This window comes from Limulus polyphemus, unplaced genomic scaffold (assembly GCF_000517525.1).
Source record: "Limulus polyphemus unplaced genomic scaffold, Limulus_polyphemus-2.1.2 Scaffold516, whole genome shotgun sequence".
NCBI classification, from domain to species: Eukaryota; Metazoa; Arthropoda; class Merostomata; order Xiphosura; family Limulidae; genus Limulus; species Limulus polyphemus.
Window position 1 is genome coordinate 165,072 of NW_013666126.1, and position 20,426 is coordinate 185,497.

The 20,426-nt window shown below is 32.8% G+C and overlaps 1 protein-coding gene across 2 annotated transcripts in view; it reads left to right on the forward strand.

The window, feature by feature from the left end:
- Positions 1-20,426, forward strand: part of LOC106458792 (Down syndrome cell adhesion molecule-like protein Dscam2) — a 172,640-nt gene that overhangs the window by 142,259 nt on the left and 9,955 nt on the right. For both annotated transcript variants that reach the window (XR_002610440.1, XM_022385131.1), the window contains exons 21-22: positions 18,335-18,474; positions 19,064-19,217. Coding sequence is in view for 1 of the 2 variants with exons in the window: in XM_022385131.1 (XP_022240839.1) it covers positions 18,335-18,474; positions 19,064-19,217 (294 nt within the window). In the remaining variant the exon portion in view is untranslated. The remainder of the gene's footprint in view (positions 1-18,334; positions 18,475-19,063; positions 19,218-20,426) is intronic.

A 20,426-nucleotide genomic window follows, 5' to 3' on the forward strand; every position in this document is an offset into this window, starting at 1 on the left:
CAAGAAGTGAAAGCAAAGTGCAAATATAGCACGACTATAACACTTTCTACAGGCTAATCAGCTCCTACAAATAAAATATCCTATTTTTATGCAATATTTGTCTGAATTCACAACTTTGTGTAGCTTTGTGCTTAAGAACCAACGAACAAGTTGCTTTAAGGTGTCTTATAGTATTAACAATTATCGAAGAGCATCAATATCTATATATATATATATCTACAGAGCATTGGAAATATTTAAGAAAATAGTACAAAAAATTGAATTGGTATAAAATTCAAATATTGTAAGAATACTTCTCTTCTATCGTTTAAAAAGTGTCTGCATTAGATTAAAGTAATCTATTGATAATTTACAATATTATCGACTGTCATCTAACTAGTTAAACAGAATTACACCAGTATTTCTGTTGTAATTGCACTGTCGTCTCCTGGGACATTAATGTCATATGCCAAACAAGTACGAGTGTTTATTATTATATTAAAACGATTTTGGACCCCCACAACATCATTACAGTCCATCTCACCATATTTGGTTATTTTATATCTGATAACAATACATCTTGACAATAACCCTATAGTTTTCATTGCACAAGGCCCCGTTATATAGCTGGCATGTACAAAGTACATCACTCTCTTTCCGTAATCCATCAAATGCACAAAGATTACAGTTCTCCAATGACAATTTCAACAGTATGATCAGATAAAAGTACATAGGCACTGCATTCTTAGACTTGATTGATACGTATTTGTGTGCGATGACATGAATAGATACTGCATTCTCTAGCTGTTTCGAGTATGTGACAGTTTATTGCAAGGCATGATTCGTGATGAACCTATAACATGTTGGCTTTGTTTCCAGATTAAGGTCCTTACTGATTATGTTGTAAACTGTTGCCTGGGACACGTGGATGGCTTTTGCTACTTATCTGTGTGTTCATGGATTCTAATTTTTTACAAAACTATTTGCTTACCATGGCTGGGGTATGACTTGCTACATGTGTCTTTCAAGATGGCTCTGGTTGCCCAGTTCATCCATATTCCTTTGTTTTCTAATGCCATTAAATACAGGGGATACTCCTGTCTAGGAAATAGGAAATTCTAAATCTCTGTTCTAAATATATCTTTATAATTCACATGTATGAATATTTTATGTTGGGAAGGGTTGTTGTATATCCTTTCCTGTAGTGGCCATTTTTGGTGACATCACACAACTTATATAACACAACTGTCAAAATGTAGTTCTGATAGACGCCATTTTACAGTGATTTTCTTATCGCGTGATGTTTTTAAGTGACATATTAATTTGCATATTCAAAACCATTTTAATATAACGTATTCAACCCTGTAGAAGTGTATGTTTTGTCTGTTGAAGAATACTACATGCAACAGATTCAGAATAAATTTCATGTTTGAGTAGGAGTTATATAGAAACATTTAACAGGATATGTGAAACTAGTATTATTTATAATATAAGTGGTCGAGAAAGAAACCTCAAACTCTTTAAAAGAGATGTTAAGTAATTCAAGTATGCTCATTACGTGATACTTGAAATTGTACCAATGACCTAGTTGTAAGTGTAGGCGTGATTTTTACCTCCAGAACAGTAAGATAAAAATAAACATGAAGTAGACTTGTTGAATGTGTAGCTGTTCAAAAACTACCGCATTGAATAGATAACCAAACCATAAGACCGAAATGGGCAAAGATGGAAAAATAGTTTCCTTTACACGTGAATCTAAATTACAATTGATTGGGGGCGATCAATAAGTTTCCTAAGTGGCAGAGAAAATAACATTATCATGATCAAGTTACAACATAAACAGAGGACCAATAGAAGTGTGGCCTGCATCTCAGCCAATGGTGACATCATGAAGTAGATTCGTTATTCATCATGTTATTCTCTAGGATCAAGACCTATTGGGAAGAGATTTAGTTTCCAGAAAAATATTGATATAAAGTATGCAGAAAATATGGTGAAATGACACCTGGAGAAAAAATAATAAGACTAATGGAACACTCACAACCAAGGCTTAGCAGGATATGAATATTGTCAAAGCTGTATGGGTTTATATGGAAATCGAAGAAGTTAAAAGGAAACCAAACAATATGTCTGTATTATGAGAAGCAAAACATGACATTTAAAATAATTATTCTTAATCACACATCGATAAAAATATGGTATCCCAAAAAAAGAACGCTTACTACTCTGTTTAAAGCAGATGCAAAATATTACTGAATTATACAGTTCTTTGCCTCTTTAGTATTTTGTGTAATAATGTATCGTACTAATGAGAAATTGACCTATTAGGTGTAATTACTCATTGATTGTGGCATCTGTATGTATATCACATACGCATCTCCATAATTATTTGCAATGCTGTATGTATTTAAAGATTGTCTGCCTTGTTAATGTTCCCTAATCGGCAGAGGACAAGAATCCAGTAATTACATTGATAGCTTTCTAGGCAGTACTTAACATAAGTTAGATTAGGTGTCTTGCTCTTTGTTGATCCTGGTAAGCTTTATCTAGTTCTACCCTAATTTAGTAATACTTTCTGCTTCCTTCACACGCACTTTTGCAGTTGCCACTTGTAGCTATCTATCCAGCAAATCCTCTACTGCTGACAAATGGGTGGCATAAGTCTGATGGTGCACTTTCAGTCAGGCTGCTGATTTTTAGAAGAAATTCTCTTTACCTCTGGTCGTGGAGCTGTGGTAGTTTCCTTTATTATTGATCCCATAGCAAACTGGTGGCAATACATTTCAGTGAACAGTTAAGGCCTTGGTCCACATGAATCGCTACTGCTTCAAATCAAAGTACGATATCCACTAATTAATGAAGTTACTAGCTACTGATGTTTTGAGGTGTCATAGAGTGGATATGATTCAACCCATTTATTAAAATAACCAATGGCAAACAGAAAGGTCTGGCTATATTATAGCAATGCTTCGCATAAGATAAGCTATTAGTATGTGTTGCAACTTTGCCTATCTCATTTTGACTGTTCTCTGTGTGGCATATGCACATGCATATACACCTTTACTCAATATATCTCTAGAAGTACTACTTGTAAAACCACTTCCTTTTGTTGACCATGATGCAAGTTACTTCCTCATATCCTCCAATTATTGTAACATGTAATGTATTAATTTCAAATAATATATTTACTTTCTTGTCTCGGAGTCTTGGGGACCATGAATGTTTACAAGACATGCCCAAAGTCGTCAGTCTTCCAAGTTTTATAACAATGATAAATACATCTTCTCATACCTTTTACTGTCGTATATTTAATCAAAGTTACAATCTTCCACGATATACTTGCTAAACTTTGTGTATCACAGTTTTACCCGATCTGTGATAGTTTTCACCCATGGTATGTCATTTGATTTCAATATTGTTTAGGGGCATTGCTAGCCAATTATCTTTGAGGTTCGCTCTGCTACTATATATATATATATATACTTCAGGAACCAGTTTTACTTTTATTGGGATTGTACATCCTGTATCAGATTTTTTTTGTGGATTTTCCAGATAGTGTCTATAATAACGCTTTTGTTATCGATGTACAGTCTTCCCTTATGGTTGTTTTTAAATTCACTGGAAACATTAGTGATGGATTGTCTACTTTTACAGCACATTCACGTCAATAATGATTGTCAGAAGAGTTAGAAATATCACAATAGCTAATAGTTCTCTGTTTGTTGAGTAATAGTTTCTCTTGGTAGTATTTTGGTATGATGCTTGTGTGTTTCATTCATTACATTCTCTGTACCACTTGCAGCTATGAAATTTTGCTCCCATTTTATACCACAGTAATCTAACTTGCTTTGATGTGTGAAACGTTATTTATAACATTTAGTCCGACTAACTATTATTATTAATGGGTTCCATACCCCAAAGCTTTTTAAAGACATTTTCAAGCTATTTATTCATACATCTGTTTATGGGTCCATGAATTTCTTGGTTAGGGAATTCCTATAAAATGTCACAAGAGTTCCAACAAACAGTCCTATAAGTAATCCTTATTCTTTGCTTCTTCTGTATGTCAAATCTTGTTCACTTTAGAAACTAGGCAGTCTAAAAATTCTTTATTTACAATGTTGTGGTATTCAGATCTCTGTCCGAGATATTTACCTGTAATGTAATCTCCTACTGTATATGGGTTCAGTTCAGTGATAATTGTTACGCCAAATAATTTGAGTTCATTCATTTCTATTTCCATTGTGAATTGTATTGTGGGATATTGTCTGTTTCACGTTGTTCATGGATTCGTGTTTTTTCTTATAGTTTGTACAAGTGGCCCGAGGTCTAATCGCCTGAATATGTTTTGCCTCTCAATTGGATTATTGCATGAACAAGATATCTAGCTAATTGGTGGCAAGGTTAACTTCTGCATTTACCTGTGGGACAGGTAAGGTAGTCTTCTCTGTAACTTTTGTGTAGACATAGATATATGGGTGGGGGATGCTGTAGAGTACTGTTAATTATTAGACTGTTTTTGTCCCAACTTCTAATTGATATTTCCCAAGGAGTGAATAACGTACCAGATATTCTATCGCGAAGAATGAAGGCCGAATTTTAGCCACTACCAATATAGAAAATAATCCTTATTAACATTTCCATGAAGATGTGGGCATAAACGTATGATAAATACTATTTAGTTTCTGGCTATACACAATTGAAATTAAAGTATAAAGAAATATTTATTCAATAAAATTAGTTACTTGTTAATAATTATATTTTGTTGATTGCATTAGTTACTTAACTGTTTATTTTCAGTTGATATTAAGCGACTTTAGATTAAAATGCGTAAATGGACTTTGCGGCAAATGGCTAATGTATTGTTTCATCAGGATAAAACTCGTTGTTATAAAGCACGTAGGATCCATGGCTGGTCTCAAAGTAACATTATTCATTGCCTTCAGGTGGATCGCTCAGAGCCCACATCTTTCTTTTATAACACATATATATGGGATCAAATGCAGGAGCTACGTAGAAAGCTTAGACTGTAGCCCCCCCCCATCATTTTTAAATCAACTAGCATACTTTGAAACTACAATGGAGTCAAATTGCAGTATTCGTCCATTAGAACCTAAATGGAAGCAATTCTCTTAAGAGCCAACAGTTTTTCAGTGCCAAGAGTGTGTTAAGTCATATTAAGATATAGGCACTAGGAATACACCCTGTATGACTACACATCCAAATATTTATAGTAGGGTAGTAGAGACTTAAAATGCTGCGTCTTATAGTTCTCGAAATATATGTATGCATTCATAAAGATAAAGCGAAAACTATATTAATTTTGTCATTTAAACAAAGAGTATAATACTATCTTAGCTTTTGTCTGTGTGTGTGTGTGAGGCAATTTTTTATGTTGTTGAAAATATTCTTTTTGTTTGGAATATATAAAACACATCCATAAATATTTCGCATTTATGAGAAAGATATATTTTTATTATGTTCTAAAAACGATCATATTTTGCGAGATTTCGAAAGACCCTTCAAAAGGAGGGTCGAATACATCTGTGTGACTGTTATAATCGCATGATTTCTTCTACACGATATAATTAATCTGTAATGGATCTAAAGTTTGTTTTATTATTTGTCAAACTTTCGTGAAAGGACCTTCCTGCTGCCGCAATTCTTTGAATCCCTTGTATCACTTTTTTAAATATCTAACTAATCTTATATGAGAACGTTCGAGTTTCTTCTTAATTCCAGATATTGTTATAACGTAATAAGCCTCGTAAACGATGTATATATATCATATTACATGTAATTCTTAGACGGTATAAAAATGTCTTACTGGGCTTTGGATTGTACATTTGAATGCCATGACATATCAGTAAATGATATAAATATTTTGATAAAGTGATTGCAATAGTAAGAATAGTATAGCAGAAAAGAAGTGTTTTTTTGTTTTACTCGACGAAGAATACAAGGCACAGCTAAGTGTTTGTTTTTGTTTCGAAATTTCTTATTTGATAAATAAAGAAGCACATTTCAAATCAAGAAAGAGAATAAGATATCACAGAATTTTGTAGTTCTGTAATTGCACACTATAATTTAAGCGCTACGTTACACCCTGAGCGGTAAAAGTATAAAATGTATAACGAGTCCTGCAACAAATATATTGAAGCAAGTGGAGAAGACCCTGTTCATTTCTTTGTTGTTGTTCTGTATAGCTTTGATTGATGATTGAATAATTTATTTTTCTGTAGTGATGTTTACTTATAATAGAACGTTTAGGAAATATTCACCATAAAGTATAATAACAGTTTCTTGTGAGTTTTAACGAAGTTTTTACTCGGTGTCTTGTTGACTTTAGTTTAAGAAATACTTCAAATATAAGATATTTTCGAGTGATGTCAGTAAGAATGAAGAAATTATCATGAAGTAAAACAAACCCCAGATATAAAATAAAGACGTGAGACTATAAAATGGATTTCAGAAATCGATAAACCACTGAACGTTAGTGTGAATCCAAACATTCGTCATCATCACCATAATCATTCTGTAAACGAAAACATCTGATACACTTGGTGAATTAATGACGTTTCGTTCCTGTTTTATCGATTCTATGTCAATTTATTGCATATTTTAGGATCTTGCGCATTAAACCACCTTACAGTTTACTGAACCTTTGAAAAGTTCATTCACGTAAGGGCAATCTTTAAAAAGTAAATTGAATATTGTCTAAATATAGAATGCATTTTTTTTGTATTTTGACATTCGCGAAAAGTTACTCAAGAGCTATTTGCGATAGCAATCTCTAATTTATAAGTAATACACTAGAGTGCAGAAAACTTTTCAACCCGTAACCTTTTGATTGCGACACGAGAACTTTAACCACAGGGCCAAACCAGGAAATATCATTCAATAAAAGTAGAGCTTTAAAACTGTTTATATAACTTCAAATACTGTGAAATATGATTTAAAATGTTTTCGCCGTTACGAAACTTACATAGGTTTCTGAAGCTTGGTTTATTATTTGTTCAGTATAAATATATAACACTCGCGTTTCAATTAAACTTTGTTATTATAAACTAACATAATCTATTTTTCTTGGCATTGTTTCAATTGCATGACTTCCATTAATACTGAAAGCGTTTTGTTTTTTGTACCAGCCACGAAAAATCTTCGTTATCAGGTATCATTCGAATTGGTTGTTGCATTATTTTCTAATAATAAATAATTTCTAATGCATTATTTGAATAATCGCTTAGATAAGTAAAATTAACATTTATTTGACGTACAGTTTCTATTTAAAGGTATCAATAATGATGTAGCTCGTTTTACTATTTCGTTTGCATTTAATCAACGAGATTGAGAAAAAAATTAAAAATTAAATTTATTTTAATTACTTTGACAATAACTTTAAGAAACTTATAAAATCCACAAAAAAAAATTATAACATGCTTGAATGTTTGACTTGAATGTTTCATACCATGTATGTTTGAAATCATATTGTGAACATAATGACATACTCACAGGTATATATACAAATATATCGAAACAAAACACTTGAATGCTTTTGAAGCACTCGATGTAATAGGACACTCAACTTTTCAATTTTTTATGTTTTCTATTATGATACATAAACGATTATTGATTTATTTTTTGTCATTTCAGTTTATTCTGGCAAGAAGCAGAATTTTATTTAATGTATTTTACCTTTGTTCATACCTGCTTCCCCTCATTAAGGTAGTAGGTATGTTCCTTCTTAGCAACCTTTCAAAAAATACATTCGGCTTCGATTTAATCCTATTTGTTTATAATTTCAAAATGTTATTACATTCTTGTAATACTTATAATTTGTCAATTAGAAACTGAATGACAGACAACCATTGTTTCGATATACTGAAAAAAAGTCATCAAGGAAGAAAAGTGTACTGAAGTGCAAATGGTGAATAGAAAACACATCAAATACACAAGTTGTTTGTTTAAGAGAAATAAAAATAAAATCAAGTAGACAGTAATAATCAGGATAACATAAATAATTTTCATATACCATGTCGAAAAAGTTATGTATTTACGCTACCCCTTTTTATTTCTTCGTACGAAATTCTTGGACGATGTCATCAGACGTTTTTTTATGTTTATATATTTGGCATTGTTTGTCAAACATGCCTCTTTGTTTTGGTTGAATTCCATATTTTTTTATTTTTTTGTGCTGAAGCATACAGTCAAGTGATATGTTTTAGTGTCATGATATGTAAGTGAAAGTGGCATTTGATACATTATACTTTAGCTCCTTATTCAAAGAACAATAATAAAGAGGAAAACTTACTTCCAACTAGTCTTTATTAACCAACACGAAATTCTCTCTACTGCATAGTTGCCATGCTGTGGTAGAAGTTAAGACAGCAGAGGAAGAACTACTGCCATCTGGTAACGTTACTTATGGTTATCAATCTCTTTCCGCTTTCTTGAGTTGCTCCCACTTACTAAATCTCTTCCTCGATGGTTCTTCTACCACATCTTTCTTCCAGTTAGGGTCAATTTCATAGTGCACTTTACCATCAAAGGGATCGTATTTTGACATTGATAGAGCCCTTTGGATTTCCGTTACCTACTCCAAGTATCAAGAAGGATTGGTAAACAAGATTGTCCGCACAATGTGAGTCATTGTCCACTTCAAAATCACGAGATGTCTTGACGCCTTTCTTGACTTACCGCTAGGCCACCGAAGTGGGAGGAAATTTCGTTACTCATTAATGCTATTCTTATTTTCTTATGTTCCAGTAGACATTTTATTCCAATCAGTTTACAGATTTTGATTCAAGATAATAAAATATATTTTAAAAACATTATTCTTTGTTATTGTAAGTCTTAGTAACAAATAAATTTCTCATTGAAGTATTTGTGTTATCGTTAAATAAACAAATGATTGAAGATAATTTTAAATAATATGGTTTATTTTACTGTGATGAAACATGTTCCACCCCATGGGATCAGTGGTAAGTTTTGGAACTTAAAACGTTAAAATTGGGGGCTCGATTCCCCGTGGTGGGCAAATAGCCTATTGTGTAGCTTTGTGCTAAATCAAACGAATGATAATACTTTGAACTAGTTCCTATCCACATCTACTGGATAATTGTTTTGCCAGTTGTCAAAATAAAAGGTTTTTACTTATATTGCTTAGTAATATAAATGTATACTGTGTTGTTGTTGGGCTTAGGATTCTTCTACAATAGGTGTCTGTGACTTGTTCCAGGTGGTTAGGCGTTATAATGTGACGGTCAATCCCACTATTCGTTGGTAAAAGAGTAGCCCAAGAGTTGGCAGTGGGTGGTGATGACTAGCTGCCTTCCCTCTAGTCTTACACTGCTAAATTAGGGAGGCTAACGCAGATAGCCCTCGTGTAGCCTTGCGCCAAATTCATAACAAACCAAACTAATCGTTGTGTAAAAGAAAGTACAAGTAAATATGTGTAGTAACATCATTGATCGTATTACTGATGATACAATCTTAACAACTTTAATTGTTATAAAAGTCTCTCAATATAATATTGAAAAGTGAAGCACCCCTTAGGCTAACATAGTTTCCCAAATTTATTACAGCTTGTGATGTAATCCATGACGTGTAATCGATGATGTCATACAAGGAGTAAATGAAATGTACGGGCCATTTTTAAAATTTTACATTTCCGGAATTCACACATAACATAAATGACTTTGCCACACCTTAAAAAAAAGAAAACAAGTAATGAAATCTTGAGGACATAAACATAAATTTCACTACTCAATAAATTACACACTGATCAGTAACTTGGAATATATTTTCACTTCATGTTTTTAAAGTTTGTAGTAGATTTGTTTGAATATATAATAAAGTTAATTTTTTGTATTAATTTAAACTGTTTTCACAGTCATTTGATAGCCAATTATTAATCAGGTACAAAATTATCATTTTTTAAACAAAACTTTCTCTTGTTAATGACATTTTCTCAACGTAATATAGTCCATTTTCGATGTGATTTTCTATTTGTTAAATGATTGGATATATAATTCGCTAAATTAGTAAGTTCCAACCAACCAGGTCGCAAATACAGTATGCATATTCCAAAATATTGTTCCAATAGTTTAGCCCCCCTCCCCGTGGCACAGCGGAATTTCGGTGGACTTCTGTTGCTAGAAACCGGGTTTCGATACCCGTGGTGAGCAGAGCAACAACCAATAGTTTAATTTTCAAACAGGTATTAAATATATTACAAAATCATTATACAGAAATCTCTAGAGATATAATTTAAATATAATTATTTATATTAGTACATTCATAATTATTGTGAAATTCTACCCTAGTAAGTAACATTTTCACGTGTTTGTTTTATTTCCGTAAACAGTCTTAGTATGCGATTTATAATACGTCAACTTAGATTGCTATATTACGCTAATGCTATGTCAACTCATGCGACTTTTGTACTTTTCTTTAATTGTGAAGTAATTGTGGAAATTAGCAACATTTTATTTTATAAACTACAGTTGATCCTAAAACATCATCGATGATGGGTTTTTAATTCATTTATTTTCTTTGAAAGCAGCAAAGAGTACATTGAAGTCAACCATATCCTCATTCATTTATACCCTCAGTTAGTTGCCGTGATTACATTAAGGCTTTATAAAGTAATTTCACTATACACTAGTAGATAATGCAATTTTTACGGTAGTGAGTGAGTCCCTTGTATCTTCTTATTGTACATAGGAAGTTAGTTCTGAAAAGCAAAAACAACAACGAACAGAGAAGCTTGCCTTATAACTTCTTCCTTCATGGTTTTGGGTCGAATGTGTTAGCTCTATATTTTCTTTACTGTTTTGCACTGCAACAACCTAAATAATTCCCATTCAGCCTAGACATATTTCAAAGTCGTTCCAATATTTGAAGAAATAGTTAATGTGTAAGCTATGAACTCCATTCAACAGACTGTAAACTAAAAGTTCTACTCAGTGTTCTATAACTAGACCTTATAAAACTGTTTGTGAATGGTGCAGCTTCCAAGATTATCTTGTAGTGCATAAGACTAGGAACTCAGGATTGAATAAGACATATGAGTTGATTTCTTTTCATTGTGAAGTTTCAACATATTTATGTTCTGCCCGTATAAACAATACGTCTCCTAGAGAGATAAAAGTGCTATAAATGTCAAACTACCCACAAAATTTTCTTCTTGATAGTACTTTAAATTTACTTTGACATTTATAACAGCTTTTCGTTCTTGCTGTTTTAGCTCCAAGTACAAGTAAAGTGCTACCTTGCATTCAACCACCACGCACTAAATTTACTTTGTTTCTTTGTGAGCAACAGAAAATTGTACTGGTACTTTGTTTTATTGTTTTTCACATGAAAATATCTTCTACTATTTGTTAACAGTTTATTATGAAGTCTATGAGGACTTGTTTTATTTACCAAGAATATGCTTGGAAAGATTCTGATGCATAACTTAGATTTTCTTTTTAATTAAATGTAAAGTTATTCTTTGTTAACATGTTTAGTGTATGAGAAAATTATTTTACAAAGTATCCGTTAGCAAATTTTGTTTTGATGTGAACTATTTTAAATAGTCCATAAGTTTTATGTCCTTTTCCCATATTCCAATTTAGTTCTATTTCATTGTCTTTGCATTCCACATGGGATTTGTCTCTTTATTAAAACTTGAGTGTTACGTGCCATTCTTCACAAATTCTACTAACAGAATCAAACAATACTGTTTTGTTACATAACATGCTTGTTAAGCTTCTACTACATTCATAGAGCAAGAGGAGTAACTGGCTGAATTTTCAACACTTACACTGCTGTTTGATGACATGTAAAAAATTCACACTTTTCAAGCCATCAACGCAAAAAAATATAAAAAAAACAGATATTAGTAACAAGAAAGTATATATATGAAAGCGTACGTGGGGCTTAAGTTTCATAGAGAGACAATTCATTATTGAATGTCATTCAAGCGAAGAGTGTTTTTTAAATAATTGTTTATGTGCCCAGTATGATATGAATTTCAGAAGCAGTTACTTGTTTTCAATCTGTGGTTATAAATGATTTATCACTCGTATCAAACATAAAATATTTGAAGAGGCATGATCATCCATCTTAACGTACACAGCATGATAAATTACGTTCGCTTTCTAATGAGTAGGTACATCCTAGTTAAACATGTTTGTATTTATTAAAGGCTATAGCGTCGTTAAATATCCAAATATCATGATACAAATATTGTACGTATTTATCTAAAGGATAATATTATCATAAACTTAGAAGTACAGCCATAGTAACGAAAGTTGCACCCAAACAACTTCATGCAAATTCAGTTATATCTGTTTAAAATAACGTATATCTGAAATTTTATATATATATTTTTGAGATTACTTATGTCAGTTTTAGATTATTGTTTTGTTATATGGAATAACTATTACGATTGTGTTTTATAGATTCTAAGATCTTTCATTTTCGAAGACAAACTGATTATTTTTGAACTTGATTACCAATAAAATACACAGTAAACAAAAAGGTAGTTTCCTTCTGAGGGAATGACTGTGCCCTTTTTTGTCACTATGAGTATAATAGAATAAAAATAAAATGAATTCCATTCTCTGATATATATATATATATATACATATATAAATAACTGTAGATCCACAAATTTCGTTTATACTTTCGGCTGTCTTCGTAAAAACTCTAAGAGACAAGGAATATTTTTGAGAATGCCATAACCTTCATAAATCTGATAAAAAAAACCCGAGTTTAAATGCTATACTGGTAAGTGAACATTTTATTACATGTTGAAAAAGAAAGTTCAATACATTTCGTGAATCGTTTTTAGTTCACTAGTAATATGATTGAATAATTAATTATGTGATGACGACATAAGTATACTAAACTTGTGGAAGGAATACAAATTAATAATCAGCAGTTGATTGGTTTGGTTGGTTGGTTGTTCGTAAGCGTAAAGCTACACAATGGGCTATCTATGCCCTTCAGACTTGCCTCTAGACCACGGGGGCAATAATAATCAGAGTTATACCGATTGCAGAAACTCACAATTATATTTTGAAATTAAATATTTGGCCTCACATTTGTTAGCATTTTAATTTACTCGTAATTATTTTCATGTGCTATGCAGTGACGTAGCTTCAAATTTGATTTGCTATTAAATCCATAAAAAATGGGTATACGACGAGAAAATACATAAAGGTATTAAGAAAACATTAGATTAACTTTTATGTTTTTTTGTTGCTCTATCTGTATACAGTTATTTTACGTATTTGATTAATTAACACTTAAAACAATTAACTACTTATACAAACAAATACAAACATTTGTGATATGTTTATATCATTTACTATATTTTCTTGGAGCTTTAGCTTAGAATTTTTTTCTAAATTGTATACTTTCGTAAGGCCATGATTTGCGGCACAAATCGTTTATTGACCTTTCGTGAATATAACGCTGGGGTTTGTTAACACTTTACTGTCGACAGTGTAAACTTTTTCTGTCTTCGCATCGGTCTATTGGGACATTGTAACCACTGATATGACCACCTAAGGTAACCAACCTTAAAGTAACGCGGTAGAATTGAATGCACCTTTCCAGGTTTATCTCAGCTATCAAAGGTGAATCCTCTTCCAGGTTCCAGGGTTAGTTGTGAATTTGAAATGATTTCTCACTCCTTAAAATGAACAAGCACTGCTTATGAGTAACCGTGGAGAGATACGAGTATTCTTTATTACGTTTTTGTGTTTTCCACATCTTTCTCAGTTTATGCCTTTTAAGTGTAGTTCTATTCTATTTTATAAGTTCAGTAACCTTTACCTGTAGTACATCACCTTACATTTGATTGTATGTAAAGTGCTCTTCTTTTTCTTTCTGTGTTATATAAATTGGGACCTGTTTATGTTTGATAAAAAATATTGATATTTTTCTGTTTAATCTCACCTGAGTCTTCTCCTTTTTCCACCTGCAGTTTAAGTCATTACGGTAAAGCCCGCTATCCACATCTTCAAACCTCCTGAGAGATAACATTCCCTCTCGTGATATAACACAGACAGCACCAGTTACGATGCCTTGACAAAGATTTAATTATTGCAGCTAAATGTCAATTTCCTTTCTGTTTCTTTCTCACCACTTAACCTAATCATTGTCTCATATGTCCTCATTTTAGCTTGGAGCAGCACTCCAATATGAAACAGTGGAGCACAAGTTTTAATTTTAGGTGGTTAAAATACTGGAGGAATAAATGCCCATATCCCATGTACTTTTTGAATGAAAATATTCAGGTGTCCATTCACAGCAACATGTGACCTAAATACTGCAGGTCAGTTCTGGCCAGCAATATAGGAAGTTGCAACAGTATTCGTCTTTTCATAGATATGATGGCTAAATATTTCTTGACTCCCAGTGGTACAGCGGTATGTCTGCGGACTTACAATGATAGAAACCGGGTTTCGATACCCATCGTGGGCAGAGTACAGCTAGCCCATTGTGTAGCTTTGTGCTTAACTTGAAACAAAATATTTCTTAATAATATTACCAATCAACTGTAAAGGAAAACTATTTTTGTAAGAAAAGTTGTATATTTGTATTTCTTCATGAAATACAGAAATGGAACTAATTACATTATAAGCCTGATGATGTTAATTATGAATTAAGTTATTGTTAAATTCAAAGGGTAAAAAACTGACAAAATGAAAGTATTGCCCGGTAAATGTTGGTTTATTAGAGCAATTAGTCTCAAAATGTCTTCTTAAATTAACTGTCTTAGTACGTAATAATGGTAAAGTGTTTACAGTTTGTTCTTCATTCATAACTTAAAATTTTATTGACTATTCATTGACTATGCCAATATATTCATGACCCAGATCGAAACACAAGCCATACATTCTGCGCTTTATTCCCTACTATACTGGTACAGATATGTCTATGACTCTTTTGCTGGTTTCACTTCTACAGAACACCCACTAACTTTCTTTAAACACATAAATTCCATTCATCCCAACATCAAATTGACCACAAAACACTAAAACAATAAACAGTTATATTTCTTAACCTCAACATTATTAGATCGTACATACAGTTTAAAACCAAAATTCACCATAAGAACATACACAATTCTGCTCATGACACCACATAAAAAATCAATACACTGAAAAACCTCATAAACACAGCCAGACCTTCCTGTTCTACCCCTCTTGATCTACCTCATCCTTCATCTGCTATTTTGGACATGATTTCTCATGTATGTTACCTGTTCTCACTTCCCCTATGTCTTATGAATCCTCCCCCCCCTTCTTCATTCTGCCCTAACATTGGATTATTTAGTTTCCCCCCTCCCCTAATATTCGAGTCCATGTTATCAGTTTCTTACCCAATTACGTTCAGGTGCCAGCACGTCCCAGCCTCCATGTTTGGCTGACTCCCATATTTTGGCATATCATAGGTCAGAATTTCCATTTTTGGATTTTCAGACCGTATAGTTTGATTCAGGCATGGGGAAGTGATCCTGCTACCACACTACAATTTTCCCCAGCCCAGTACTCTTGTCTCTGTCTCACCCTTACTACCATCTTCCCTTATCTCTCATCCATTCACTTCCTTTCCGAGGCTATCCATTGTTCCCCTGAGGGTTTTTTGGCAGATACATGAACCCTTCTTTTTTCTACATTGGTTTGCTTATCTTCTTTGTCTCTTCATACATGGCTCCTTTGTTGTTGGGATCTCTTTGACAAGGATTCTCTCTTGTCACATGTGCATCTGTCTGCTTCCTTTTTACGTGATCTCTAATTCAATGACGAGGAACCCACTTTGAGACTAATAATGCTTGGAGACAACTTGAATGGGTAATGAAGGAAAACTTTAATATATGTTTAACATAACAGCAAATGTACAAGGTTTTGTCATCATCAGATACAAGTAATTTACACTGACACAGATATATGTATATGTTGAGTTTTGTTGTGGTGAATGTTGGAGAGTTTTTCAACAATAGCTGGTGGAAATTTGTTGGTGTGAATGAAGGAATGCTTTATGTGGTTGATTTCTTCATCTATGTAGTCCGTTGAACAGTCTTATACAGCACTCTCATCACTTCTCGATTTGGCATTCCACACTTTTAGTGGAGGATGTCTCGGCCTTGGTGCATTGTGAGTTAAAGTCTATCATGCAGCCAACTGTGTCTCCAGAACTGTGGTTGGATCTCCCTTTTCTTGGAGAATCTGTTCATGTACAGGAAGATTTGGACAGCCCTTTTTCCACCTCCTGCCTTTGCTTTCCTTCTGTGTTTATATATTCATAGATAGATACTTCTTTGAAAAACATTTGATTTTTATCATAGTCTTGATACTCTGATACTTTCAGTTTTCAAAGTTTTGATTTTTATCATAGTCTTGATACTCTGATACTTTCAGTTTTCAAAGTTTTGATTTTGCAATTGTGTTGAAGCTTTCCTACTTTCAGTTTTCAACCTTATTTGGTTTTATAATAGTGTTGAAACTTGCCTAGTTTCAAATTTAAATGAATTTCAATAACTTATTACACTACTAGTTATAATGCTTACTTGTTGCTTTCTTTCTCTTTAAGTCAAGAGAAAATATATATAAATCTGTATTTTATATACATATATACTGCTAAATCACTTTTGGAAGTTTTAAACTTTTCATATCCTACTTGGTCTTCAGATTATTTGATGGACATTTTTGTTTTCTTATACTAAATATTTTTAAATTTTTAGAAGACTAATTCTTTACACTTTCTTACTTTTTACTAAACACTTCCAGTGTGTAGTTTTCAGTATTTGAAATGCATCATATTGAGGGTATTACGACAACATTACTGGAGAAAAACATTTTATGTTTCTGTACATCCATGTTTTACTTTAGGAAATTTATTGTTATGTCTAGGGTAATCCATAGTTGATGAGAAAGTGTTAGTAAAAACAAGTTTTATTTTCATGTAAAACAGCAGTTACATTTACTTCAAGTTAGGGTTTTTCTGGAAAAAGAATACAAGCATCATCTTGTGTACTTTTATATAAGAAAAAATATTTTTAGAGCCAGTGCCACCTAGGAAGGAATCTTTTATCACTCCAAATTCAACATCCATTACCTTACACCTAAATAAATGGGATGACAGAGGATGCCCTATTTCTAAAATGTCAGTTAAGTACAAAATTCAGTTCTCCTCAGAGTGGACAGTCATAGCCACAAGACTGACACCCAAAGATGGGGCTATAACTCTTCATGATTTGAAACCAGAAACTTGGTATAGTGTCCAAGTAACTTCACACAACAGTGCGGGCACCACAGTGGCTGAATACAATGTTTTGACACCACCATTCCCTGGGACTGGAGGTAATTGTCTAGTAAAGTATATTTACTATTATAGATATAACTGTAAATATTGGATAAAACTTTTTGATTGAAAATGTGAATATTTAAGATACAACTGAAATAACTTTTTATCATTTTGAACTGTTACATAAAATGTTTATAAAAGGTTTATGCAATTTTTATATGAAAGTTTTTGATTGACAAAGATTCAGATGAAATATGCCAGTTTCATTTTGTTTCTGATATGATACCTTACCTCCTCTCACATAATAGCTTTTTCTAACTTGTTCTGCTCTCTATTTGTACAATTTTCACTGGCCACTAGCCTTGATGCTCTTACTTATCCTGAATTGGTGTCATGACCTATAGCTATGCTGTAGCATGCAAATGAGCATGCAACAACCCTCCCCTAATAGGAGTGTGACCTACCCTCCTAGCACAGCTGACTCCCTCTATACTGTATATATATCATCTTACCTTCTGTGTTTATATATTCATAGATAGATACATCTTACCTTCTGTGTTTATATATTCATAGATAGATACATCTTACCTTCTGTGTTTATATATTCATAGATAGATACATCTTACCATTTTTTTTGTTCCACTTCTGACACAAATTTGTTATGTCTCCGTTTGTTAGTTGACTTTCCGTAACTTCGTTCCGATGAAACTTTAGCGACACAAGTCCTTACTTAATAAAACTGGTTTATTCTTTCTAAATATAACTTCACGATACACTTGATTTCAACATTCGTGCTAAAACAAACGCTATAACGAACATTAACTTCAACAATACTTTCTCACTGCAGATCAATTACTCGCTACCTACACACACGTTGTTCCTGTCACGTTGTGACCATCTTATATATACCAGACTACCCTATATGTAGTAATCTCCCGACAATTCACGAAGGTACAAGATATTTCCAGAAAGCAGGGGGCATGACACTATGAATAAATAACAACTTACAAATACAGTAAGTAAATAATTTTTTTTTTACTTTTTTCAGTTCCAGGAGAACCAGAAAACATTAAGGTATTCATTATGGGTCAAAATGCTATTCTGGTTAGTTGGAAACCACCTTTAAAACCAAATGGTGAAATTCTAAAGTATACAGTTTACATGAGCACAGAATATGAAGAAAGAAAGGTAATATTTTTGTAATATTATCTATAGCTTGTGCACTATAAAGTATTCAAATTTACAATTGTTTATTTTTTCTTTATAGTGGTTGCATCATGATTTCTAACCTGTAGTAATACCAATTGAGTTTCTGTTTAACAATTGATTGAATATGATATGTTCTAATTGAAACTGAGTAATTTCATCATACTTAAAAATTTGCAAGATGAAGAAGCAACTTTTCTGATTTATTTTTTGGAGGCAATGTACTGCAGCTTAAGAAGTTTGAAAATGTGTTCAAATTTAGATTAATACTATTTATTAATGATTATAAAAAGCCTTACAGATATATAAAGATCAGTGCAGCTTTCATTCTGCACAACATTGACCATCATTCATTATCTTACTGTAATTTGAGGTCTTTTTAACACCCATTTAGTAGAAATCAATACAATAATATGAATGTGGAACTAGATGAACTAAAATTCAGAGTATGCATTTTTCACTGTACTTCAGTAAATTTAATCATGTTTTTATTATTGCAATACACAAATTTGATGTTGTTGAACTTCCATATAATTAGACTTTGACATAGCTTACCTATTGATATCTATAGAATATATCTAAAATTGTTGTGCCTTCAAATCAACTGACATTTGAAGCAAGAAACCTTATTCGTGGACAGTGTTATAAATTCTGGGTGACTGCTTCAACAAGCAAGGGAGAAGGGAATTCTAGTCAAGTTATTGAACACATTCCAGATAATAAAGGTAAAGTTAGATTTCTTTATTATGCTTACTTAATATAAGGACTTTTTTTTTGCAAAAAATCTTACTTATAAAGGAAAATCCAGAAAACAGTAGTTTAAGGTCATGTTAGATAGTGAATTATACATTTAAACTTGTTCAAAGTTTTTAACCACATAGCTTACTTTTTATTGTCACTACGACCTTAATCTCACCTAGTGTGGGGTCAGGTGGTATCTTTGTAAACCAAGAATTTTGACACCCAGGTGGTTAGCCCAGTTGGTAACTATACAAGATGAGCATGTTTGGTGACAGGTATTTGAACTCTCAACCCTTAAATTGTGAGTTGAGCACCATATCCACCAGGCCATACCTGGCTTTATAGCTTACTTCTTCTTCAGCTTTTTCCTTTAGTAAAAATCATCATCCTTCACACATGTTCATCTCTGTTCATTACCGGGTATTCTGCAATTCGTTTCTCTTTCATGTCCTCTTTAACCTCATCCTTCCAATGCTTTACTGGTCTTTCCTGTCTTGTCTTGCCAGCTACTGGCAGCTCTAATGCTCTCCCTTCTGCTTGTTCTTCTTATTTTCTCTTCACATAACTGAACCACTTCAGCCTCACTTCACTTGCTCTTTCCTTGATTACACAGACTCCTGTCATTTCCTTAATTTCCTTATTTAATTTCTTCTCTTTTAGTGACACTCTCAACAACCATCTCAGTGTTCTCATTTCTGCTCTTATCAACAAGCCTTTCTATTTCTTCTTCAGGTGCCAGGTCTCAGCTCTATAGAGGAACACCAGTCTAATCACAGTCTTATACATTGTGGCTTTCAATGCTCTTGGTAACCTTATGTCACAGATGACTGTGGCTACTTCCTTCCATTTCTTCCAACCCAACTGGATTCTAGTGCTCACAGCTTTCTCACTTCCTTCTTCACTTCTACCTGCTCCAGTGGCTTTCTGTTTACATCTATGATTTTGACCTCCTTCTTTCTACCCCTCCTTCTCACTATGACTTCCATTTTTATGGAATTAACTTTTTAGCCTCTTCTTTATAAATTCTTATGCTATGCTTTAACTTGTGTTTTGTTGTAACTCCTGCTCACTTTCAGCTGTTAGGATAAGGTCATCAGTGAATATTAGCGCCCATAGGGGTCCCTTGTGACACTCCTTACTCAAGACATCAATGACAGTGATGAATAGTAAGGGTTTATGACTGACTTTTGGTG